This window comes from Chiloscyllium plagiosum, chromosome 7 (assembly GCF_004010195.1).
Source record: "Chiloscyllium plagiosum isolate BGI_BamShark_2017 chromosome 7, ASM401019v2, whole genome shotgun sequence".
NCBI lineage: Eukaryota > Metazoa > Chordata > Chondrichthyes > Orectolobiformes > Hemiscylliidae > Chiloscyllium > Chiloscyllium plagiosum.
In genome coordinates, this window is record NC_057716.1 from 63457907 (window position 1) to 63484594 (window position 26688).

The 26688-nt window shown below is 40.5% G+C and overlaps 1 protein-coding gene across 1 annotated transcript in view; it reads right to left on the reverse strand.

Annotated features, from left to right (window-relative positions):
• slc38a11 (solute carrier family 38 member 11) overlaps window positions 1-26688 on the reverse strand; it is an 85835-nt gene that overhangs the window by 13653 nt on the left and 45494 nt on the right. The window contains exons 8-9 of the mRNA XM_043694501.1: window positions 15312-15382; window positions 4068-4229 (exon numbers count right to left, since the gene is read on the reverse strand). Coding sequence (XP_043550436.1) covers window positions 4068-4229; window positions 15312-15382 — 233 coding nt within the window. The remainder of the gene's footprint in view (window positions 1-4067; window positions 4230-15311; window positions 15383-26688) is intronic.

Genomic DNA, 26688 nt, shown 5'->3' on the forward strand with positions numbered 1-26688 from the left:
TACACCTCCAATTTTGGTGTCATCTGCAAACTTACTAACTGTACCTCTTATGCTCGCATCCAAAATCATTTATGTTAATGACAAAAAGTAGAGGGCCCAGCACCGATCCTTGTGGCACTCCACTGGTCACAGGTCTCCAGTCTGAAAAACAACCCTCCACCACCACCCTCTGTCTTCTACCTTTAAGCCAGTTTTGTATCCAAATGGCTAGTTCTCCCTGTATTCCATGAGATCTAACCTTGCTAATCAGTCTCCCATGGGGAACCAGTAATATCAATATCTCTATAAAGAACCACCTGGGGAGAAATCTCAAATTGTGTTAGTTCTTCTGAATGAGAAAGATTACAGGCAGGCAAGCTCAAAATGTGGGCAATCCCAACAAAATCAGTCAACTCATCCTTCACTGCATGGGGAAAAGACATATAGGTCTGTAATCATGCTCCACAGCCATGCGAGGATGCACATAAGATGCTTTTAAACACGTAAGAAATGGCCACTTTTTTAAGTTGTAGAGGAAATAACAATGAGGATGATGAGCTCATATTTTTCACTTCATCACAGATTTATGAGATTCATGGGCTTCATTAAATTTGACAGTGGGGAAAAAAATGAGTACACAATATTGACTAAGAGGACTAAATCAACCTCCTCACTCATAGCTGCTTTCTTATCTGTTCTTTGGAAAGGTTTTGTTCATAAAGGCTACTTTCTACACTTTGAATTTTTGCTGTATGCTTTGGAAATTATTTTCTGCACTACCATACCAGAAAGTGTGCTCCTTATCCCACCTTAGATCAGATCTCAGATGAAGTCTCAGATGTCCAGCAATAGCACATGAACATTGACCTCTGGATCTGCAGAACAGAGGGCAGCGTAACGAGATGCAGCATGGAAGGGAACAACAGAGGATTCACAGGAAGCAATACTCATAACACAATGTCTACAGGCAGAGTTGAGTTTCCTTTGCATAACTGAACAGAAGTGTCTCAGGAGGTTCAAAATATCATGTCAGATGGTGATAGACATATGCAGTCTCTGAGAAGATGACTTCCAGCTTGCTGGATTTGTTGGGGTTTATAAATTTTAAAATCCTGTTCAATTGTCAACCTCCTCTTTCAATACCTTCTATAGCCTTTCCCTTTAATCTTGTAAGGTTTTTCTCAAAGGCATTAAGAATTAAGTTTTGAGGGTCCATCATCTGTCATCAATAGTTCTTTCATGCTTTCGTATGAATGTAAAAGTTGACATTTCATTTGGATAAAATGAGATGCAGCAAAACACATGAACCTATTTGCACCAAAAAATGTCAAGTTTTTTTCGCGTATTGCATACAAGGCTGTAAGTGAAGTAAGTTGAAACTTTATTGCTGGAACAGCACAGCAGGTCAGGCAGCATCCAGGGAACAGGAGATTCGACGTTTCGGGCACAGGCCCTTCTTCAGGAATGAGCAGAGAGTGTTCAGCAGGAGAAGATAAAAGGTAGGGAGGAGGGACTTGGAGGAGGGGCGTTGGATCTACCACCTATCACATTTCCAACGCCCCTCCTCCAAGTCCCTCCTCCCTACCTTTTATCTTCTCCTGCTGAACACTCTCTGCTCATTCCTGAAGAAGGGCCTGTGCCCGAAACGTCGAATCTCCTGTTCCCTGGATGCTGCCTGACCTGCTGTGTTGTTCCAGCAATAAAGTTTCAACTTTGATCTCCAACATCTGCAGACCTCACTTTCTCCTGTAAGTGAAGTAACACTTCCAACAGATGACTGTGAAATTGATGGTTTTTTTAGATTAGATTCCCTACAGTATGGAAACAGGCCATTGGGCCCAACAAGTCCACACCAACCCTCTGAAGAATAACCCATCCAGATCCATTCCCCTACCCTATATTTACACGGACTAATACACCTAGCACTACGAGCAATTTAACCTGGCCAATTCACCCGACCAGCACATCTTTGGATTGTGGGAGGAAACCAGAGCACTCAGAGGAAACCCACACAGACATGGGGAGAATGTGCAAATCCCACACAGATGGTCGCCCAAGGTGGGAATCAAACATAGGTCCCTAGCACTGTGAAGCAGCAGTGCTAACCACTGAGCCATTGTGCTGCCCTTTTCCTTTTTCATGAATGTGAGGAGGCAATCACTATCAATGACAGACATTTTTATTATAGAATACATCTTTCCAGCTGCTTTGATTCCCCTTTTCTGACTGATGTTCAGTATGAGGTCACAATCTGGCCATCTCTCTCCACTGATCCCGCATGATTCTTTATGACCCTTTTATATGCATTCCTTCCCATGTTAGCCTCCTGGCAGGTCACCTCAATGCTGGTATCAGCAACATGTCCTGCAGCTGACCTTTTGGAATTGCATCAAAAAGATCTTCCTGATTACTTGCAAAAGTGTATTTTGAGGATGGTTACCTTTATTAGCTACTGCAGATGCATGAAGGTTGCAACAGCTCATTATTTCCCAATGAGTGAGCACTTAAAGAGAGGGATTTGCAATGCTCATTTAACTCAAAGACAACTACTGGAAACCTGAAACAATTTAATTCACCATCTTGTGAAAGTTATTATCTATCTTCTCATAACTTTTTATGATTGTAGGTTCGTGTCCTATCTGGCTTGAGGGCAATGTCCCTCCTTAACTGTGGCCCATGTTGATGCTCCCCTATGCGGTGATGTAAGGATGACTTCTGTTTGTAGGCGGCATGGTGGCACAGTGGTTAGCACTGTTGCCTCACAACGCCAGAGACCCGGGTTCAATTCCCACCTCAGGCAACTGACTGTGGGGAGTTTGCACATTCTCCCCGTGCCTGCGTGGGTTTCCTCCGAGTGCTCCGGTTTCCTCCCACAGTCCAAACAATATGCAGGTTGGGTGAATTGGCCATGCTAAATTGCCCGTAGTGTTAGGTGAATGGGGTAAATGTAGGGGAATGGGTCTGGATGGGTTGCGCTTCGGTGGGTCGGTGTGGACTTGGTGAGTCGAAGGGCCTGTTTCCACACTGTAAGTAATCTAATCTAATCTAATTTTTCATAATTTTGGCAATCTCCAGAGATCACCCTTATCTGTCCCAGTCTTAGCTTTGCTTGAACTCATCTCTTTCTTGTTATGTGAATGATGTGCACCCCTAATATCCTTCCTACAATGAAATGCTTAGAGCTACATACATTCACTTAATAGTGCCAGAACATATCTTCTTGTGCAATGTCAACATCACCACTACCTCTGTATTCTACATTCCTGCAAAAAATGTATACGACTTGCCATTTTTTTCCTCAACTTCATGCTCAAAAGTAGGCAATGTTGAGAAAAATTCAACCATATGGATTAATTGTGACATTACCAAGGAAGTAGTTTGAAGAAAGTTCATCTGAGTACAGAACAGCCTTGATTATCTGAACATCAATTATCTGAATTTCACATTATCTGAACAAGATCTCAAGGTCCTGTAAAAACGTTACACGAACAATCAGTTATCCAAATAAAATACTCCCTGCAGGTCTCGTTTGGATAATCGAGGATGTTCTGTACTTTAATTGTGCTTTGATAAGTGGTGTTGGTTGTACAGAGTTCAAAAATATGATCCAAAATAAGTAATGAAGGGCCAAGAATAGTTGCTAAAGTTTAAAAGAACATTCTTCCTATTTCTTTAATGCCTTTAGGACAGCCATTTGACTCATTCCTTTCATTTATTCTGTTTTCTTCAAATTGTCAGTCTGTCAGTTTTTACTTTCTCCATTTAAGTATATATATCGATAATTGAAATCAATGTTGATTTAGAGTGCAGGAACACTAAAAAACTATTAACAGTCAACCAAACTCATAAATGAAATAAAATCAATATCATTCTCAACATTTCTATCAGTAATTTCTGCAGAGGTTCATCCAATCTCCTTCAGCAACTGTGAAATATGGTAGAAACCCAAGGAAAATGAAATAAATGACCTTTGGCATTCTTAATCCAAAGATTTTACCATTCGTCTGTGAACCTTTGGAAATAGATCAGGAAACCCTGACAGAAATCCTACCTCTGGAATTTTTATTTAAGCTAAATTGCTTCCTTACCTTGTGTATAACCTGTGAACGTAACGTATCCACACACAGCAAATGTCATACTAATGATCAGGGCAAATAACACTGACACATGAGTGATACGAGACCAGTTGTTTATCGTAGGCTGTTCTAACGATCCATAAATTAGAAAACTGTTATGATGACAAACAAAAGCTGTAAGCACAGAATAAAATGTTAATAAATATTATGCTATTTCTTATTTTGATCAAACAAACAAACATTTTTGCGCTTTTGTAAAAGCTATTAACTTTTCTTCTTTTTCCAGACAGGAATTTACTAGAAGAATTTTACTTTATAGAGAACAATGCAGAAAAAAAACAAGCTTCACTGCTTTTGGCGAGATCTTTGTGAATTGGTCATGAATAGATGCAAAATAACTAAAGAATTTTTTCTTTGCTTAAGCTTAGAATTTCTATTAATTATCTTCTATCAATTTGACTATTGATTTAGTGGAAGAAACCTTCAATCACACTTAATATGAAGAAATTAGAAATAACATGAAAACAATATGATACTTTTTTACTGAGAACAAATTGCTACCACCAAGCATACAGCAATCTAGGAAATTAGGATATTGAATTCACAGAAGCATTGCAATTGAAAATATTTGTTGCATGATAATGATTGTCAAGAACTTAACAAAATATATAAGTTGGTCTGCTTGAATCATTAAGATTGCACGTACAGTCCGTTCTGCTATAACGTGTGTTTCTTCAACATGAATCGGCTTTAATGTGATTGAAGCATTTAGACCGTTGCTTGTAGAACACAAACTTTCCTTATCTGTATTGGCTATAACATGATTCAGGCCCCATTAACTTAAATAGAGTGGCTATTGTGTGATTTTCTCATAATGCAAGGTTGCACGAGAACTGAATTATCGCATTCTATCAGAACTATAGTTCCAATAAATCAAATACAATTTTGCACTGATATGGAAATTTCCATTCTTACTTAATATCTTGTGGGATATCAACAAGAAACACATTTCTTAAATACAGCATAGAAATTTCTCCAGAACATCCCAACTAAAAATACTCAGTATGGTGAACATGTGGTTATGCTACTAGACTACCAACCCAAATCTTATGGGATATAATTTCCCACATATCCTTTGATTCCTTTAGTCCTAAAAACTATTATGAAATCTTTCTTGAAAATCTTAAATATTTTGGCCTCAAGAATTTCTAATGGCCAATAATTCCACAGGCTCACCACTCTCGGGTGAAGACATTCCTCTTCATCTGTCTTAAAAGGCCTGTCCCTTATCCTGAGACTATGACCCCTAGTTCTGGAGTTCCTAGTCATTGAGAACATCCTTTCTGCATCTGTGCTGTCTGGTTCTCTTAGAATTTGATAGGTTTCTATGAGATCTCCCTCATTTTTCTAACTCTCGTGAAAATAATCTTAACTGATCCAATCCCTCCCCAAATGTCAGTCTTGTCATTCCAGAAAACAGTCTGGTAAACCTTCTTTGCATTCTCTCAATAACCAGAATATCTTTCTGCAGATAAGAGACCAAAACTGCACACAATACTCCAGGTGTGGTCTCTTCCAGCTGCAACAAGATATTCTTGCTCCTGAATTTGAATCCTCTCACTATGAAGGCCAACATACCATTTGCCTTTTTCACCACCTGCTGCACCTGTAGGCTTACTTTTAGTGACTGGCGCACGAGGTCCCATTGCACCTCCCCCTTTTGCAATGTATTTCCATTTAGACACCAATCGGCTACCAAAGTGAATTGCATAAGTACTTTGCATCAGTATTCACAGTGGAAGACACCAGCAGCTTATCAAATGAATCAGAGACCGAGGTGACGATAGTGGCCATCACTAAGGGGAAGGTGCTAGGGAAGCTGAAAGGCCTGAAGGTGGATAAATCATCCAGACCAGATGGACTACACTGCAGAGTTCTGAAGCCATGATTTGGAGGAGCGGTGTTGGACTGGGGTGGACAAAGTTAAAAATCACACAATACCAGGTTATAGTCCAACAGGTTTATTTGGAAGCCCTAACTTTCGAAGTGCTGCTTCTTCAGGTAGTTGTGAAGCAGGACCATAAGACACAGAATTTATAGCAAAAGATTACATTGATGCAATGATATATTAAACAAACCTAGATTGTTAAGTCTTACATCTTTTACAATGGATTTGCTGGTTTGGTTCATTAATATGTAAATCCCAGAACTTCTGTTAAGTCACATTCTCAAGATAATTTAAGGTTTTATATCAAAAGGTAACATCTCAGCTCAGACAATGCCTTAAAGGTGTGAGTCAGATCAATCTTGAGTCAGCACAGCAGGTCAGGTAGCATACGAGGAGCAGGAAAATCGACGTTTCGGGCATAAGCCCTTCGTCAGGAAAAAATCCTCCCGCATCCTCCAGACAAAAAGGATAGCCATGGGCACCCGCATGGGCCCCAGCTATGCCTGTCTCTTTGTCAGCTACGTAGAACAATCTATCTTCCGGAATTACACCGGCAACAGTCTCCACCATTTCCTCTGTATCAGCGCCACCTCGTGCTCCCACGAGAAGGTTGAACTGTTCATTAACTTCACCAATGCATTCCATCCTGACTTTAAATGCACCTGGACTATCTCTGACATCTCTCTCCCCTTCCTGGACCTCTCCATCTCCATCAACAGTGACCGACTCAACACTGACGTTTTCTACAAACCCACCGACTCCTGCAGCTACCTGGATTACACCTCATCCCACCTGCCTCCTGTAAAAATGCAATCCCCTATTCCCAATTCCTTTGCCTCCGCTGCTTCTGCTCCCAGGAGGACCATTTCCACCACAGAACACATTAGATGGCCTCCTTCTTTAAAGACCGCAATTTCCTCTCCCACATGATTGAAGATGCCCTCAAACGCATCTCATCCACGTTCCGCACCTTCACCCTCAAAACCCACCCCTCCAACTGCAACAAGGACAGAAGTCCCCTGGTCCTCACCTTCCAACCCACCAACCTCCGTATAAATCGCATCATCCACCAACATTTCTGCCACCTACAAACGGACCCCACCACCAGGGATATATTTCCCTCCCCAGCTCTATCTGCTTTCCGTAAAGATCGTTCCCTCTGTGACTACCTCATCAGGTCCGCGCCCCCTAACAACCCACCCTTCCCTCCTAGCACCTTCCCCTTCCACCGCAGGAATTGCAAAACCTGCACCCACACCTCCTCCCTCACCTCCATCTAAGGCCCCAAAGGAGCCTTCCACATCCATCAAAGTTTCACCTGCACTTTCACACATCATTTATTGTATCCACTACTCCCGATGCAGTCTCCGTTACATTGGGAAGACTGGACGCCTTCTTGCAAAGCACTTTAGAGAACATCTCCGGGACACCCGCACCAATCAACCCAACCACCCTGTGGCTGAACATTTCAACTCCCCTTCCCACTCTGCCGAGGACATGCAAGTCCTGGACCTCCTCCATCACCACTCCCTTACCACCCGATGCCTGGAGGATGAACGTCTCATCTTCTGCCTCTGGACCCTTCAACTCCATGGCATCAATGTGGACTTCACCAGTTTCCTCATTTCCCCTTTCCCCCATCTTACCCCAGTTCTAACTTTCCAGCTCAGCACCGTCCTCGTGTCCTGTCCCACCTGTCAATCTTCCTTCTGATCTATTCACTCCACCCTTCCCTCTGACCTATCACCTTTGCCCCCACCTCCACCCACCTATTGCACTCTCAGCTACCTTCTCCCCAGCCCCACAACCCACCCATTTATCTCCATCCCCAAGGTTTCCAGCCTCATTCCTGATGAAGTGTTTATGCCCGAAACATCGATTTTCCTGCTCCTTGGGATATTGCCTGACCTGCTGTGCTTTTCCAGCACCACGCTAATCATGATTATAAACTAGTGTTGTGTGAATTATGAAGAGATAGCTGAACAAAGAACAAAGAAAATTTACAGCCCACGAGCAGGCCCTTCAGCCCTCCAAGCCTGAGCCAATCCAAATCCACGGTCTAAGCTTATTGTCCAGTTCCTAAGCATCTGTATCCCTCTGCTCCCCACCTACTCATGCATCTGTCCAGAGACATCTTAAATGAATCTACCGTGCCTGTCTCTACTACCTCTGCTGGCAACACATTCCAGGCACTCATGCATCTGTCCAGAGACATCTTAAATGAATCTACCGTGCCTGTCTCTACTGGCAACACATTCCAGGCACCTACCACCCTCTGTGTAAAGTACTGCCATGTATAACCCCCTTAAATGTTTCACCTCTCACCCTGAACTCGTGACCTCTCATTATTGAATCCCTCATCCTGGGAAAAAATTTATCTGTATCTACCCTGTCTATACCCTTCATGATTTTGTAGACCTCAATCAGGTCCCCCCTCAATCTCCTTTTTTTCTAATGAAAACAATCTTAACCTACTCAACCTCTCTTCATAGCTAGCACCTTCCATACCAGGCAACGTCCTAGCAAACCTTCTCTCCACTCTCTCCAAAGTGTCCACGTCCTTTTGGTAATGTGGCGACCAGACCTGTACACAGTATTCTAAATGAGGACGAACCAAAGTCTTGTACAATTTTAACATGACCTGCCAGTTCTTATACTCAATACCCCACCCGATGAAGGCAAGCATACCATATGCCTTCTTAACCACTCTATCCACCTGTGCAGCCACCTTCAGGGTACAATGGACCTGAACTCCCAGATACCTCTGCTCATCAACTTTTCCCAAGGCTCTTCCATTCACAGTATAGTTCGCTCTAGAATTAGACCTTCCAAAATGCATCATCTCACATTTTCCTGGATTGAATTCCATCTGTCACTTCTCTGCCCAACTCTCCAGTCTATCTATATTTTCCTGTATTCTTTGACAGTCCCCTATGCTTTCTGCTACTCCACCAACTTTCATGTCATCTGCAAACTTACAGATCAGACCAACAATGCCCTCTTCCAGATCATTTATGTATATTACAAACAACAGTGGCCCCAGCACTGATCTCTGTGGAACACCACTGGTCACCTTTCTCCATTTCAAGAAACTCCCTTCAACTATTACTCTTTGTCTCTGGTTGCTCAACCAGTTCTTTATCCGCCTAGCTGGAACATCCTGCACATCATGTGACTTCACTTTCTCCATTAGTTTACCATGTGGAACCTTATCAAACGCCTCACTAATATCCATGTATATGACATCTGCAGCCCTTCCTTCACCTATCATCTTGGTCCCTTCCTCAAAGAACTCTATTAAGTTGGTAAGGCACGATCTACCCCGCACAAAACGATGTTTCCTATCACTGATAAGCCCATTCTTTTCCAAATATAAAAAGTTTTTTTCCTCAGTACCTTCTCCAGCAACTTTCCCACCACTGACATCAGGTTCACTGGTCTGTAGTTACCTAGAATATTCCTACTACCCTTCTTGTACAGGGGGACAACATGGGCAACCCTCCAGTCCTCTGGCACCCCACCTGTCTTTCAGGATGCTACAAAGATATCTGTCAGGCCCCCAACTATTTCCTCTCTCAACTCCCTCAGCAACACTGATGCAAAGTAATCAATGAAAATCTCATCCATTTTCTCAGGTTTGACACACAATCTTTTTTCCTTACCCTTTAGTGGACCAACCCTTTCTCTGGTTACACTTTTGCTTCTTATATAAGAATAATAGGCCTTGCGATTCTCCTTAATTCTGCTCACTAAAGTTATTTCATGACCCCTTTTCGCCCACTTGATTCCTCATTTAAGACTGGTCCTATTTTTCCAATATTCCTCCAAGGCCCGTTCTGTTCTTAGCTGCCTGGACTTTATGTACGCTTCCCTTTTCCTCTTGGCTAGATGCACGATTTCTCCTGTCATCCACGTTCATGAATCTTGCCTTTCCTATCCCCTGTTATCAAAGGGCTTGCCTATCCTGCACTATCTTCAACCCATCTTTGAAAACCTCCCACATATCAAATGTGAACCAATACACATTTCCAAGCTCCTGCCTAATTTTGATATAATTGGCCTTGGCCCAGTTTAGTATTCGTCCCTTGGCACCACTCTCATCTTTGTCTACGAATATTCTAAAACTTACAGAATTGTGGTCACTATTCCCAAATAAATCTCCCACTGCAACTTTTACAACCTGGCATGGTTCATTCCCCAACACCAGGTCCAATATGGCCCCTTCCCTTGTTGGACTATTGACATACTGCTCTAGAAAACTTTCCTGGGTGCTCCTTACAAATTTTGCCCCATCCAAACCTCTGATACTAAGTCTATCCCAGTCAATGTTGGGAACATTAAAATCACCGATCACCACCACCCTGTTGTCTCTACATCTTACCATAATCTGTTTACCTATTTGTTCTTCTACCTCTCACTCACTGTTGGGAGGTCTGTAATACAGCCCCAACAATGCAACTGCACCCTTCTTAGTTCTCAGCTCTACCCATAATGCCTCAGTGCTGAAGCCTTCCATGGTGTCCTCCTTTAGCACAGCCATGATATCATCCCTGACCAGCAATGCAAATCCTCCACCCCCCACCTTTTACTTCCCTCTCTGTCCTGACTGAAGCACCTGCATTCTGGAACATTTAGTTGCCAACATGATGAAGGCATTGATGGTGATTTTTTTTAGGAATGACTGAAGTCAGGGAGGGTCTCAGCTGACTGGAAAATGGCTAATGCAATGCCCCTGTTTAAGAAGGGAGGGAGGCAGAGACAGGAAATGATATGCTGTTTAGCCTGACCTCAGTCATTGGTCAGATTTTAGAGTCCATTATTGAGGATGCAATTACTGAGTTCTTGGGAGTGCATAATAAAATAAGATGCCTGACAGATCTGTTGGAAATTCTTTGGGGAGGTAACAAGCATGTTTGACAAAGGAGAGCCAGTGGGCATGATCTATTTGGATTTCTCAAAGGCCTTTGGCAAAGTGCCACACACAAGCCTGTTAAATGGAGTCCATGGTGTTAGGGGTAAGATACTGGCATGGATAAAGGATTACTTGTGGAACATTTCAGAGAACACCTCTGGGACACCTGGACCAACCAACCCAACCACCCCATGTATCACCCTCACCTTGACCTCCTTCCACCTATCACATTTCCAATGCCCCTCCCCAAGTCCCTCCTCCCTAACTTTTATCTTAGCCTGCTGGACACACTTTCCTCATTCCTGAAGAAGGGCTCATGCCCGAAACGTTGATTCTCTTGTTCCTTGGATGCTGCCTGACCTGCTGTGCTTTTCGAGCAACACATTTCCAGCTCTGATCTCCAGCATCTGCAGTCCTCACTTTCTCCTGGATAAAGGATTGACTGACTGGCAGAGAACAGAGAGTAGGGGTAAAGGGATCTTTTTTAGGATGACAGCCAGTCAATAGTTCAATTCCATGGGCATCTGTGTTGGGACCAAAGCTATTCCGGCTATACATTAATGATCCGGACGAAGGGACTGAGGGCATTGTTGCTGAGTTTGCAGATGACCACAAAGATAGATGGAGGGACGGATAGTGGTGAAGAAGTGGGGAGGTTGCAGAAAGACTTGGATAGGCTGGGCGAGTGGGCAAACAAGTGGAAGATGGAATACAATTTGGGTAAATATGAGGTTATACACTGTGGTAGGAAGGGTAGAGGTATAGGTTATTTTCTTAACAGGGAAAGGCTTTGGAAATCTAAAACACAAAGTGACTTGGGAGTCCTAGATCATAACTGTCTTAAGGTGCATACAGGTTCAGTTGGCGGTTTGGAAGTTGAATGCAATATTGGCATTTATTTCAAGAGGGCTAGATTAGAAGACCAAAGATGTGCTGCTGAATCTGTATTAGACTGTGGTCAGACTGCATTTGCAATATTGCAATAGGGCAGATTTGGACCCTATACCTAAGGAAGAACGTGCTGGTGTTTGGAGAGGATCAAGTGGGGTTTTACAAGAATGATCCCAGGAATGAAGAGCGTGTCATATGAGAACCGGTTGAAGACTCTTGGTCTATTCTCAGTGGAATTTAGAAGGATGAGAAGGGATCTGATTGAAACTTACTATGTACTGAGAGGCCTGGATCGTGTGGACATAGAGATGTTATCACTAGTGAGAGAGACTAGGACCTGAGGCGTAAGCTCACAGTGAAGGGACAAGCATTTAGAACTGAGATGAACACCTTCTTCAGCCAGAGGGTGGTTAATCTGTGGAACAGAGGGCTGTGGAGGTCAAGTCATTGAGTGCATTTAAGACAAAGATAGATAGGTTCTTGATTAGTAAGAAGATAAAAGGTTACAGAAGAAAAAGGCAAGAGAATGTATTTGAGAAACATATCAACCATGATCGATTGATGGAAGAGACTTAATGGGCCAAATGACCTAATTCTGCTCTGACATCTTATGGTCATATGGTGTAAAAGTGACTGGCAATGAATTCAACTGCTGGAATCAAGCAGGGCCACAGAAGATGTGATAAGTAATACCAAAATGACAAGCCTTAAGGCCTTGTGCCTTAATGCACTGAGCATTCTCTATAAAGCAGATGAATTAGCTGTGCAAATGGACCTAAACAGGTATGATATAGTTGATAAAATATAGATGTGGTTGTAGTGTGACCAGGAATGGGAACTGAATATCCAGTGGTTTTCTGTTTCTAAAAAGGACAGATGCAAAGGAAAAGGAGATGGGTGGCACTGTTGTTTAAAAAGGAAACTAATGCAATTGTAAAGAAGGATATGGTGAAATGGAATCTGTATGGGTTGAGTTTAGCAAACCAAAGGGGTAGGATATAATAGTGGGTGTTGTATCTAAACCCCCAAAATGCAGTAGTACTATGTGGCAGGCATTAAAACAGAAATCAGGAATGTCTGTAATCAAGGTGCAGCTGTAATTACAGGCAAATTCAATTTCCACATAGATTGGACACATCAAATCAGTAGCAAAACCATCGAGGAAGAATTCTTTGACTGCATACAGGATCATTTTAGGAATCAATACATTGTGGAACCAATTAGAAACAAGGCCATCCATCCTTGACTAGTATTGTGTAATGAAGAAGGAATAATTCATAATCTACTTGTCTATGGCATCTTAAGAGTGAGTAACCATAATTGGATTGAGTTCTTCATTAAGGTGGACAGTGACATAGTTGTTTCTGAGGCTAGAGGCCTGAATTTAACTAAAGGAAATACTGATGGTATAAAGCGCGAGCTAACTATGGTAAATTGAGGAACATTATTTAAAGAGATGATGGTAGATAAGCAATGAATGAACTTCAAAAGCTATTCATCTTACTCTGGCATAAAAATAAAACAGGAATGTGGTCAGGCCATGGAAAATAAGGGGAAGTATATCCAAGTGAGTGAGTAAACACTAAGAAAGTAAGCTAAGAACCATAAGATGCTTCCTGTGTAGATGCATGAGATGAATCTGCAGCCAAAGTTATCTTGCTGAAGCATGCAAGTCATGTGTTCCTCAGGTCAGAAGTGATGTGTGAATTTGTCAGAAACCATCCATGTTGATGTGCTGAGGCTGGTGGTTTAATGATGCCCATTGCATGGATAAAGGTTGGATAAAGATGCTGTCCATGGAGCTTGGAAGGACGTTGCAGAGAAGACAGAGTTGCTTGAGTGTCTAGAGAAGCAATCAGTGAACTGCTGCTGCTGCCAAGTTGGACTTTCATGTTGGACATTGGCACCATCTAGTTTCTCAGGTAAGGCGAAGATAGTTGTGAGCTTCATTAAAATGACATAAATTAAGCTATTAAGGAGATGAAAATGCACAGAAATAAGGTAGTCACCACTCATCGATAAGATTCATAACTTGCACTTTAAATCCTAAATGAAGCAGAAATTTCTGTCCTGTATGTTCCGGTCTGACCATCATAATTTTTGAACATTGCATGTGATAAACCTGGTAATAGAGGGTTTTTACAAAGAAAGTAACTATGAATGCATCTGGATTGCATAAAAGTTCAATGAGTTTATTAATGTCTAATGGGAAAGGGTAGGTTGGAGAAGGTTACAACAGCTATCAAGTTGGCTACAATTCCTAACCAAAACCTCTATTCTCCTTGCTGTGTCTAACAAGGAACTATAGAGCTTCCTTCAGTGCTTACTTATGAACCTGGTGGAATATATCCTCCAACATTTAAAATAAGATAATTAGTGATTTTTGAGAAGATTTTAGCTCAGGTTGATGATAAGTATGTAAGTTAGCTCGCTGAGCTTGATTTAGACCCTATCTATCTTCCTTTGAAAAAGAATAACTGGAAATGACATCACCCACCTTAAGAAACTAAGACCTATAAATATAAGTATAAATATAAATAGAGAGGCAGAACATACCACCAGCACTTCACAGGGACTCTCACTGATGATGTTACCTAAACATGGTGACAAAATGTCGGAAAACAAACCTTCAAGCTCAGCGAGCTAACTTACATAAAGAAGATAATTATTTTAACAGACTATTGATTAATTTCAAAAGTTATTTTCATCTCCACATGTTCCAATCTGATGATGCTTTGAAATGTAGGTTAAGTGACAGATCTGTTTTGATTGGCAATGCATCATACTTCAAGATTTCAGAATCTGCGTTGAAATTATGTATTCACTTCACTTGTCTGAAATAGAGGTGTCAATTAAATGTGTTTATTTGTGGTATAGGTGATTCAGCATGGACTGCATGAGACAACACTCTTCAACCACCTGAACCATCCTTTTTGAGGAATTCCTGTCTTATGTACAGAGGAGGATTGTTCTTGTCCATATATCTGTGAATATTATCATCATAGAAAGTGTTTAAATGTTGAGGCTTTGGCCACTGTTAACAGCTTATGTGCTGCTCCTTTCTCCTGTCTTCTCACTTCCTCTCTCCCAGACGTTTTTTCTCTGTTCCTGAGTCATGAAGAAGCTCTTTCACAATGGAACACCTTCCTTTCAGTGGTGGAGCACCAGTTAGAAACTTATTTACTATGTTAGACAAGTAATGTATGGGATGCTGAATTCCCGCATGTTTTTAATAGGTCGAGAAACATCTAATCCGGAGTGTTTCGGACACAAAGACTTTCGCTGGTAAAGTATAGACATTGCAAAAAGACAGATACATTATAAAATAATTTCTTCAAATCCCACATAATTAATATTATCTACAGGTTTGTATTACTAAAGAAAATCAAGGCAGTTTATACTTTTAACAATTATTTGTTTAATCATTAATCAGTAACAGTTTGAATTGAAGTATGACAGCTACATTGAAGATAATTAAATAATAGAATCAATATTTAAGACTTACCAAATACCATAACTCCTATTGCTTGTATTGCATTTGGCTGTGCAAATGTCCAAGCATTTTCTGTGGTTGGACTGGAAGGTAAATAAGAATTAGGTAAATTGGTCCATAGTACTCTTTTTGTAGTAATTTCAATGAAAATCAAGATTGGCAGAAACAGTAATTCAATATATGCGGAAAGCAATAATAGACTATTTTTCCATGTTCAGAAAACATGTGGCATTCAGTTCAGATACACTAGTCAAAATCCCAATGAGGATATCATGACTTAAAAGGACGAACACAGAGTAACTGGTTCTGAATCACGAGTGGCAATTCTGTGTTATTGAATAACACTGCTAACATTTCCTCTGAAAGCAATAAAGCAATGAGACCAAATAATTGCTAAAGCAAGCTTCTAAATCAATTTGGCAGGTATTTTTGCAAGCTGGCAGACTCTGCAATAGAACACTATGCAGAGACAAGCTGTTGTATTGGGAATAAAAATACTATGAAACAAAACCCTTGCTGTACTTTGAGGCTGTGCTTCATTAGTAAACCTGAAATTTATTCAGCATAGGTATTGTGAAATATGAGTACATTAATAATAGCATGCATTGATTTTTAATATTGTGAATGAAGGAAATATTTTAGATATTCTTTGTCCTGTTCAGTAAATAGTGCCTTTCAGGGAAGCTGCTGATCCTTCCAAATATAGTGCCTGCCACATGTTTGATTCATTTACCAATGGAAGACTGTGGATGGAATATTTTCCTGTTAAAAGGGACTACATAAACACATAAACCCCATGCAAGCACTTTGTTGGATCATAAAAGCATGAAATGACACTGTACAGAAGGAAACTATTCAGCTCATGGGCCTGTGCTGGCTCTTTGAAAGAATTCACAGAATCACAGAATTATTACAGTATAGGAGGAGGCCATTTGACCCATCATGTGTGTGTCAATGCCCAAAGAGCATCTCTCTAAGTGCCCTTCTGCTTCTCCCCATAACTGTTAACATTGTTCATTTTCAAATAGCCATCTAATTCCCTTCTGAATGCCTTGATTGAAGCTACATTCTCAGATAGTGCATCCCATTCTAGCTATTCACTGCATGAAGATTTTCATTATATTACTTTTGATTTTTTTACTCATCATTTTGAATCAATGCCTCCTCATTCTTGATTTTTCTTTGATTGGGAATATTTTCTCCATATTTACTCTGTTCAGACCTCTTGTGATTGCGAGTACTTCCATTGAATCTCATCAAAAACATCCCTTCTCCAAGGAAGACAGTTTCACCTTCTCCAATCTATCATCAAAACTCAAATTCTTAATCTCTGGAACCATTCTCATATACCTTTTCTGCATTCTCTCAAATGCCTTCACACCTTTCCTTAAATCCAAGTACGGGACACAATGGTTCAATGGACTTCAAACCAGTGTCCTATTTAATTTCAATATAACTTTTTTGCTCTTGTACCTTATACTCCATTAATTAAGCCTGGATGCAGAATGTCACATTAACTGGCCCTGCCACGTATAATGATTTGTACACATATACTGTACATCCAAATCCCTCTGCTGCTGTACCACTTTACAGTTGTTACCTCTCCATTTCTTCAAACATCCACTCATCTATTCTTTTCTCATACTTATGCGAACTTTTTTTACTTCAAATATTTACCCAACCGTGGAAGGTGGCAGCAAGGCTTAATGTAGTTCAGAGCTGAGATTAGCTGCTCCTGGCGCTAACGTTTTCTGAAACCACAACCCAAGACTACTTGAATTCCAAGCAGCATAAGCAACAAGTGATAGACAGGGCTAAGTGATTCCACAACAAATGAATCAGGCCTAAGCTCTAAAGTCCTGCAATATCTAGTTGTGAATGATGGTATCTACCTGACAATGTGGAAAATTTCGTTGGTTTAGCAAGTATATTAAAGGTAGACCATATTCAACCCAGCTAATTATTGCCCAATCAGTCTACTCTCGAGCTTCAGTAAATCGACGAAAGATGCCATCAACAGAGCCATCAAGCGGCACCTGCTCAGCAATAACAACCCTCTGATGCTTAGTTTATATTTTGCCAGAGTCACTCAGCCCTTAATCGCCTTTGTTAAAAAATGAGTAAAAGGGTTGAACTCAGACAGGAAGTGAGAGCAATTGTCCTTGACATTGAGGCCATATTTGACCGATTGTGACATCAAGCAGCCATAGCAAAGTTGGAACCAATAGGAATCAGAAGGAAGATTGTCCAATGGTTGGTGTCATACCTGGCATAAAGGATGATTGGTGTGATTTTTTTTCCCCAGGATATTATTACAGAAGATCCTTCATGGAATGTCTGAGACCCAACTTTTCAGCAGCTTTATCAGTGACCTCCTTCCATTATAGGATCAAATTTGGGGATATTTCCTGATGATTGCACAATGCTCAGCACCATTCACAAATTGGAGAAAATGAGGACTGCAGCTGCTGAAGATCGGAATTGAAAAGTGTAGTGCTGGAAAAGCACAGCCAGTCAAGGAGCATCCGAGGAGCAAGAGAGTCGATGTTTCGGGCATAAGCCCTAGATGAAGAGCTTGTACTTGAATCATCAACTCCCCTGCTCCTCGGATGCTGCCTGACCAGCTGTGCCTTTCCAGCACCACACTGTTCGACCATTTACAATTTGTCAGATACTGAAGCAGTCCAATTATATAGGCAACAAGAACTGGACTACTTCCAAGTTTAAACTGATGAGGATCTAGTAACATTTGCACTACTTAAGTGCCGAAGTATTACCCTCTATAACAGGTGAGAATTCAGCCACCTCTCTCTATGTTCAAAGGTATTATATGCATTGTAACTCCACCTGTCAATATCCTTGGGATTACCAGGTTCACCAAAAGTTGAATGAGATTAGCCAGCTAAATATGGTGTCTACAAGAGCCAGCTAGAGGCTAGAAATCCTGCAGTAAGCAACTCACTTCCTGTGTTTTCAAAGTTTGTCTAGCAACTACAAAGCACAAATCAGGAGTGTGATGGATACTCCCCACTTATCTGGATGGGTGCAGCTCCAACAACTCTTCAGAAACTTGTGAACATCCATAACAAAGCAGTCCCTCAAATAGCACCACTCTTCATTCAGTCCATCCACATCCCAAGGACAGTGTGGGCCATATTCAAGATGCACTACAGAAATTCACCGAAATTCTTTAATCAGTACCTTCTAAACCTATAACTACTGCCATCTATAAGGATAAAGGCAACACATACATGGAAACCCAACCACTTGCATGTTCCTCTCCAAGCTACTCATCATCCACTCTTGGAAACATATCACTGTTCCTTCACTGTCACTGGGTCAAAATCCTGGAACTCCCCACTCCCCCTCAACTTACACTGAATGGATTACAGCAGTTGAAGAAGGTAATTCACCTCCACTTTCTCAAGCGCAACTAATTAGGGGCTAAATATATTGGCCTAGCCAGCAACAATCACATCACCTGAAAGAATAAAAATAAACTTTCCTTTGAGATCCAAAGTCCATATTTTGATAAATGTTTCTAATAAGTTATTTTCATTTGAGAATTTCCATTTTAAAGTAGAGATGAGGTAGATTTGCAGATTCTGCTCTGAAAAAGTAACTTTTTTAAAAAAGGTTAGGAAGTCATTTGGGCTATAGACATTTTCATAAAAGCATGTGGATTTAATGAAGTGTCTAGAAGGATACCTTTAAATTTAAATGAAGAAGTTTTACAGAGTTGACATGCAGGAAGACAGACCCATACTTACTGATAATATGAGTTCAGTTCAGAATCATGTTGCACCTTAGAAAATTAGTTTAATATCAGCAGAAGATTAGTTTGTGAAGTCTTAAAAGCATTTAGCTATCCAAGCATGGGAATTTATGGAGAAATTTTCAGGATGCCTGACCCAAAAATGCCAAAACAACTGTGAAGAATCAATTAAGTAATAAATTAAAGAGTTTAAGATGTGAGTGTTCCTACACTGGGATGCAGGAACTAAGATGAATCTTTCATTTGCTGATCACTTTAAGGTTTTTTTTTTAATTTTGTGTGATTAAAAAAGACTGGAAGTTTTATGTGAACATGTTCATTGGCTAATCATGACAGGAATCAAACTCTAAAAATGAAAGTTATGGTCTGTCGAGTCACTCTGGAATCTAACTTGCCCAGTATCCATCAGCTGAGATCGTAACAATATGACATCATCATACAGGACAATTTTTAGTGCAGTTCTCAGCATCACCCCTTGCAGAACCTAATACTCAATACAACAAAAACGACACCTAGTTCCAGATATGGGGGTCTTCTCTTATGAAAATACATTGGAGAAGTTGGGACTGTTTTGTGGGAACACTTAACCAGAGGCAGGAAGTGATTGAGAGACTGAACATCAGTCAGTGGTTCCTGAGAGTCACAACCTTGCCCCCGTTCTCCAATGAACCCAGTGCCTGGAAAGCATGACCCCTGTACCACCCACCCCTCACAAATCACATATATTGTTGCTGGATCCTTGAACCTCAGAGCTGCTCTTCAGCCAACCAGGTCCTCCTGCGGAGTTCAGGAGCTGAGCTTAGGAGCTGCAGTTTTCTGATTACCTGCATCTCCGAGTGAGCAATACCTCTACACTTGGGTATCTAATTCCCAAAGATGGCATGTCAGTGTCTACAGAACTGCCTGATTGCCAGAGGATCATGTAGTCCTTCCTTAGAAGATGACTGTAGGTCTCTCACTGGCTCTCCAGTCAACAGGCAAGACCCACATTGTCAATTCCAGCCACAGAGCGGGAGACAGAAATAGCTGCTGCTGTGAAGAGCAGAGGTAACAATTATTTCTGTGTAGCAGGATAGTGGGAAGTCTGATTCTTTTTTCAAAGAAGGGTTCCAAAGAAATGTTCAAGGAATTTAAGGAACAGGGAGTCACCAAAGTGGCCTTGTTGGTGGAAGTCGATTTGGGAATACTCAGAAGGATCAATGGAATGATTTCTGAAGACCACTGGAGACCTTAACTTAGCACAGGTCCTGGTGAGAGAAAGAAAGGGCTTGGATCGTCATCTCAGCATTAATGTCTGCTGAAAGTTTGGTGTGCAGTAAAAACATATCATAAAGAATATTTTGGTTGCCTTAGTTAGTTAATGGGTGATTATCTATTCTTTTGCTTGTTTTTAGTTACTTTTTATGTAGTGTTTTTTTGTTGTGTTGATTTTAGTTTGCATTTTAGAGTAAATGCCTTAAAATGTGAAATCCTGTCCTTTTATTCTTTCCATTGATAGTGTTTCTATTTTAAATCATCAACCTATTCAGGAACTCTAACACATTACAATAAAGATCTAATGACATTCATATGTGCTTCAGAAATTGGCTAAATTGGTTCAAGACATGTAACTCAACACACCAAGAGCTGAGCCTCTACACCTGATCTTATAATGAAAGCCCTTTGGCAGGGGTGGGTATTATGTGGCTCCACCCAAACATGATCAGGCAAAATGTTTTTTTTATGACAGGCTGCATTGCAGCTACTCACAGGTGGAATCGGATACTTATTGGCATGCTGCAGTTATCAAAATTAATTGCAAACTAAATGCAACTGTTACTGTAGTGGTGGACAATATAGGATTTCAACTATGATGAAAATTGAGTGCACTGAAATTCAAATTTTCTTTATTGTATTGACAATATGATTTTAGAACTTTGCAAATGATGAAGCATTAGATCAGTGTCTTAAGTAATATAACCTCTTAATGGGAGATTATCCATGGAAGCAGGTGACATAATTTAGGACTGCTTATATAGTGTATTGCTACTTTAGCAACACACATGATTCTAGGCAAATCTTCACCAATGTAACAATTAACAAAATCAGTATTCATTTGGTAGTGCTAATAAATAATTTAAATAATTCAATATTTATAAATAAATTTAAATAATTGCTTGATAGCATATCACTTGAATGTTGCTAAAATGAAGCAAAGAAGCACAACTTTTCTTGCATCCTAGTTCTGATGAGCGCAAGATGAAAAGCTTCAACTTCTTGTTTCTGTGAACCATACTTTGTAATGATAAGCAGATTTTTAACCAGTGGTATTGCAAAATGTGTATACCATCAACATTGGTGAAAACTGCCAACTTGTGTAAAACCTAATTCTGTAATCCTCTGATAGGACTATGATAAGAACAGAACTTATTCAATATTTCTGTTTAGAACTATTTATGAATTCTAAAGGAAATTATTTGAAAAATTGTAAATCCCAGCTTGTTGAAGTAAATGTTAGTATTTTGTATGATATGAACAGTCCATTTTACTTGCAATTACTAAACAAATAATAATGGAAATTATGTTTCCTTCAGTGGGTTTGAAAGCAGGGGCAGACAAAATTCAATGGGTGGCTTTATCACACTCTCCTAACTCACCGATTCATCCTGAAGAGTTTGCGTCCTGGGGATGCAATGGAAGTGGTAGGGAAATCACTGAATGATTCACCTGCCATTGAAACTACTGAGGTCTTTAAGTGATCAATTAAACACCATTTAATGCCAACATCTCACTGTTATTAGAAGCTTATCTGTATTAGGTGGAGGCCCATAGCTTGACATTTTTAGAAAGATGGGATGGTATTGGACAAAAAAGTGGAGAAGCAAATGTTGCGGGTGCCTGGCCTTCTGAACCTATTTCCCCTCTCCACTTAAATCTCCTCACCAAGATCTTCAACACCAGACTTCCCTGTGCTCCTAGGCATAGTAGGACTATCTGTACTCCTGGAGTAGCCACCACTCCAAGAGAATGCTGATGTCACGATAGAGTTGCTGGCCAATCTGATTTATGATTATTAACAAGACAGTCAAATCACCCGCTCTGTACACTCCCTGTATCTCCTAAGTTAAGGTTTATTTCATCCTTTTAGTAGTGACCTGCTTTGCCTTGAGATCTCTGTTTCACTCTCCCATATGGCTGGTATTCTCTACACTTCAGTTTTCTTTTGACTATAATACATTCGCAATGCTTGTGACATAGTCTCTTATGAATTCTGATTTTAAGTCAGTATAATCTCATTTTCCCACTATCTGGTAGAGATCATTAATGAAACCTCAATGGATACAGGTGGATGCTGCAGTTCTTAATTAAACCTTACCTTTGACAGAATTTTTTTTAACCTGATTTAAATAATTGTTAAAAATGTTTACTTTCTCTGCAAATCTGTAGAATTTTTCACTTCTCCCTTGGCGAGCAAGAGCATCATCTGCTATCCTCCCTTGTGCCCAGTATTTCTTAGTTCAGCCTCTGTTCAAACTTTCCAGTTGAGAAGTTAAATTATGTATGAAGAATTGTCCTTTTCAGAATGTCCAATGTTGTTTTACTTAACTCATTTCAGAAACTAAATCTTCCTGACAATACTATATCTCATGCTATAACTTACTAACTTGAACATGTATCTTTTTTAAAAGATAAATTGGCAGTACGGTGGCTCAGGGGTTAGCACTGTTGCCTAACAACACAAGGGACCCACTTTCGATTCTGGCCCCAGGTGACTGTTTGTGTGTAACATGCACATTCTCCCCTTGTTTCCATCGGTTTCCTTTGGGTGCTCCGGTTTCCTCCCGCAGTTCAAAGATGTGCAGGTTAGGTGGATTAGCCAGGCTAAATTGTCCATAGTGTCTAGGGATGTCCAGGCTAGGTGGATCTGTCATGGGAGGGTTACGGGGCTGGGGTGAGTCTGGGACGGATGCTGTTCAGAGTGTTGGTGAGGACTTGATGGGCTGGAGAGCCTGCTTCCATACTGGAGAGATTCCATGATAATTACTCTGCAGCAATGGATATTCTTCTGCACTTTGCCATTGCATGTGCTTTGTGGCTGTAACTGTTGTTTTCCTTCCTTCATTGCTGTTACAGATATTTTTCCTGCACATCACTGTAGTAAAATAGGTTTTTGTATGCTTCAAAATCTCACCATGACTTTCACTGCATTTGACTTATCTCCCAAGTGAATTCCTGTATTAGAAAAGGATCATGTACTTCTTTAAATACTTCAATGCTTATTTGCTTTATTGGTTTACTTTGTGATTTCTGCATCCCTGGAAGAATTTGCTCTAGACAAAGAGCTAAATAGTTCCTGAAGAGTTACAACATGAGCATTTATCTGACACTGTGGAAAATTACCAGATATATCTTGTTGACAAAATGTTGGGTAAATCCAACCTAGCCAATTGCAGCTTTGTCAGTTTGATTCTAATCCTCAGCAAAGAGGTGGAAGGGGTCATCAGCAGTACTATTAAGTGACATATGCACACTGACATTTAGGTTGGAGTCTGCAAGAGCAACCAGCTCCTGACCTCATTCCAGTCTTGATCCTACCATGGATAAAAGAGTTGAGGTCCACTTTCTCCAGAGTGATCAAGGATGGGCAATAAATGTTATCCTATCCAACAATAGCTACATGCCCCATGAACAAGTATTTATCAGAAAAATCCTCAATGTCTGGTGTACTCAGTACTCAACACGAACTTGGGACAGCTTCTATCGAACACTGCCTCACAATATAGTTTGTACCTCTGCCTGAGAGCTTCAACTTTTTATGTTTCTAAGCACCTTTGGTCAGGTCTAAAATGCTCTGTGTCACTTTCTGAATTTTTCTTGGTGGCGAATGTTGCGAAACATTTTTATGGGTTTTGTTTGAGCAAGAGAGAATCTAGCCATCAACCATTGACGCTCCATGGTATTACCACTGCTGGTATTACTCCCCTCCATTAATAACCTGGGGGTTACCACTAACCAGAAACTGAGCTGGACTAACCACATAAACAGGAGCGAATTACTGCAGATGCTGGAATCTGTACTGAATACAAGAATGCTGGAAATCACAAGCAGGTCAGGTAGCATCCATGGAGAGTTTGGATGATGCTTCATCAGAGCTGATCTGAAGTGTGAGGGGGCAGCACTTATGCAATAGTGAGGGAGCAAGTGCTGAGGGCAGGGGGGTGACTGCTTTACAGAACACATTTGGTTCGTGCGCAAGCATGACCCTGAATTTCCCGTAGCTGGTTATTTTAACACAGCATCCTACTCACACGCCCACTTGTCTGTCCTCAGCATGCTACAGTGCTCCAGCAAATCACGGTGCAAATTGGAGGAACAACATCTCATCTTCAGACTAGGCATTTTACAACCTTCTGGATTTAATATTGAGTTCAATTTCAGATTGTGAACCCATTTCTTCCCTTTCTTTTAGCTTTACTTGTTGTATTCTCTGTCACCATGTCCCCACTCCCCTTCTCCCTACTCCAGTGGAACTATCTATTCTTTCCAATCTAGCAGTTAGACACATTGTTGTTCTGCCATTCTCACATTCCAATCACTTAACCTGCTAATTCGCACCACCGGCATCTTTTCTCCCCCACCACTCCACAAACGCCTCCCTCCCCACTACTGTATAAATGCTGCCCCTTGCATACTTCACATCGGCCCTGATGAAGAGTCATCGGGATTCAAAATGTTAGCTTGCTCTCTCTCCATGGATGATACCTCACCTGCTGTGATTTCTAGTAATTTTTGTTTTCAGTAGCCATATAACTAGTCTGGCTACAAGAGCAGGCCTGAGGCTATGAACCGGACATTGAGCAATTCACCTTCTGACTCCAGGAATCCTGTCCACCATTTATAAGGCACAAGTTAAGAGTGTGACTTGACTGGACAGTGCAGTTCCAGAAAAAACACTCAGAAACCTGAAGGCTTCTTGACTGCACCACATCCACAAACATTAATTATATCCACCATCACTGTTCAATCACAGCATTATATACCATTTACAAGACACACCACAGAAATTTACCAACGCTCCTTAGACATCACCTTCCTAACCCACAACCATTTCCATTGAGAAGTGTAGGGGCAGCAGATACATGGAATCCCTACCACCTGCTAGTTCGCCTCCAAGACAAGATTAGAGATGAAAGTAAATAATCCAAAGTGATGATCCAAATCATAAAAAGTATAAGTGAGATGACTCAGATACTTGGGGATAGGGAGTGCAAGTGGAGAATGATTATCACTTCTATAGAGTAAGACATGGCTATGTAGAGATCTGTATAATTCCTTAATGTACACTAAACCAATTGTACGAATAACTGATAAATCTCTATGAAGCTAGACTAACCAGTATGCCATAATAAGCACATTATTACGAAGCAAAAAGGCAAACATATTACATATTTACAATAATTCTTCCAGATATACTCAGCTGTTTTCCCTAATCTGGCAAGATTCGAACATTAAACTCTGGACTTCCATTTTATCTTCAAAACAAGATTTCTGGATAAACTTGGCTGTACTACTGATCTGGCAAAATGTTAACCTCATCTTCAAAACTGGACTATGAAGAAATGTTGCCTACAACAAACCTTCAAACTAAAATTCTACATTACACAAAATTGTTGGCTAGACACAGTTACCATAGTTACAAGCTGATGCAACTCTATTTCCCACATATTAATTCCAGAGACTTAAACAGGGAAGTACTGCAGTGTGTGTCAAGCAGCAAAAATGATTTATTTGTCATATTACCCTTAAAATAAAAGAATAAAAATATACTTTAAAACTTCTTGCATGTGTTGTTACTATTTCTCTGCACACCACATTAGCTAAAATTTCTGTTAAGATTTTATTTTTCCAAAATGACTTACAATTTTCAAAGAAACCAAAGACTATCTATGTTGGCCAGCATCTACCCACCAGTTAGTTAAGCTGATGTCATCTGTAGCAAAACCACAGAAAACAAAATTGAATGTATAAATGTCAAAACTCACGACTAACAGCTTTGTATAATTAACGCTGTTCAGAAAATGTAAAGATTGAAAAGACTGCTGAGCCATTTCTAATTGCAAAGCTTTTAGATCTGAAAAGAGTGACATTCTCTGTCCTCCCACTCAATCGAACAGCTGACATATAATATTTTAAATTCTTAGTCATCTTTGCATAGTTTAAATTAGGCCTCCTCTGAAGGTTTTGCTTCCCCAATTTTGCTCAGCCAATGAGTAACATTGTAAACAATGTTTTCTTGCCCATCTATTTTAAATTATTTTTTACTGCCCAGGGCTTAGAAGTGAAGCAGTGGTATTTTAGTAAACCACTCTAATTTATTGTATTTTTTATTTGGCTTTACTTCCAATATAACCATTCAGGTACCATGCAGGCAAGTAGCCGCAAGCCAGAATGAGCTGTAAAACAAAAGGAAAGACATGTTGCCTGCTTTGTTTTAATTTATCTGATTTCTGGCAGCCTGGATAATGATAATAATAGCTCTGATAATTTCTGACATCTCTGACAGTTAACTGTGTAGGTTAACTATGTATTTGCTCTTATGATAACGTGACAAAGATTTTCAGAAACTCATGCAAC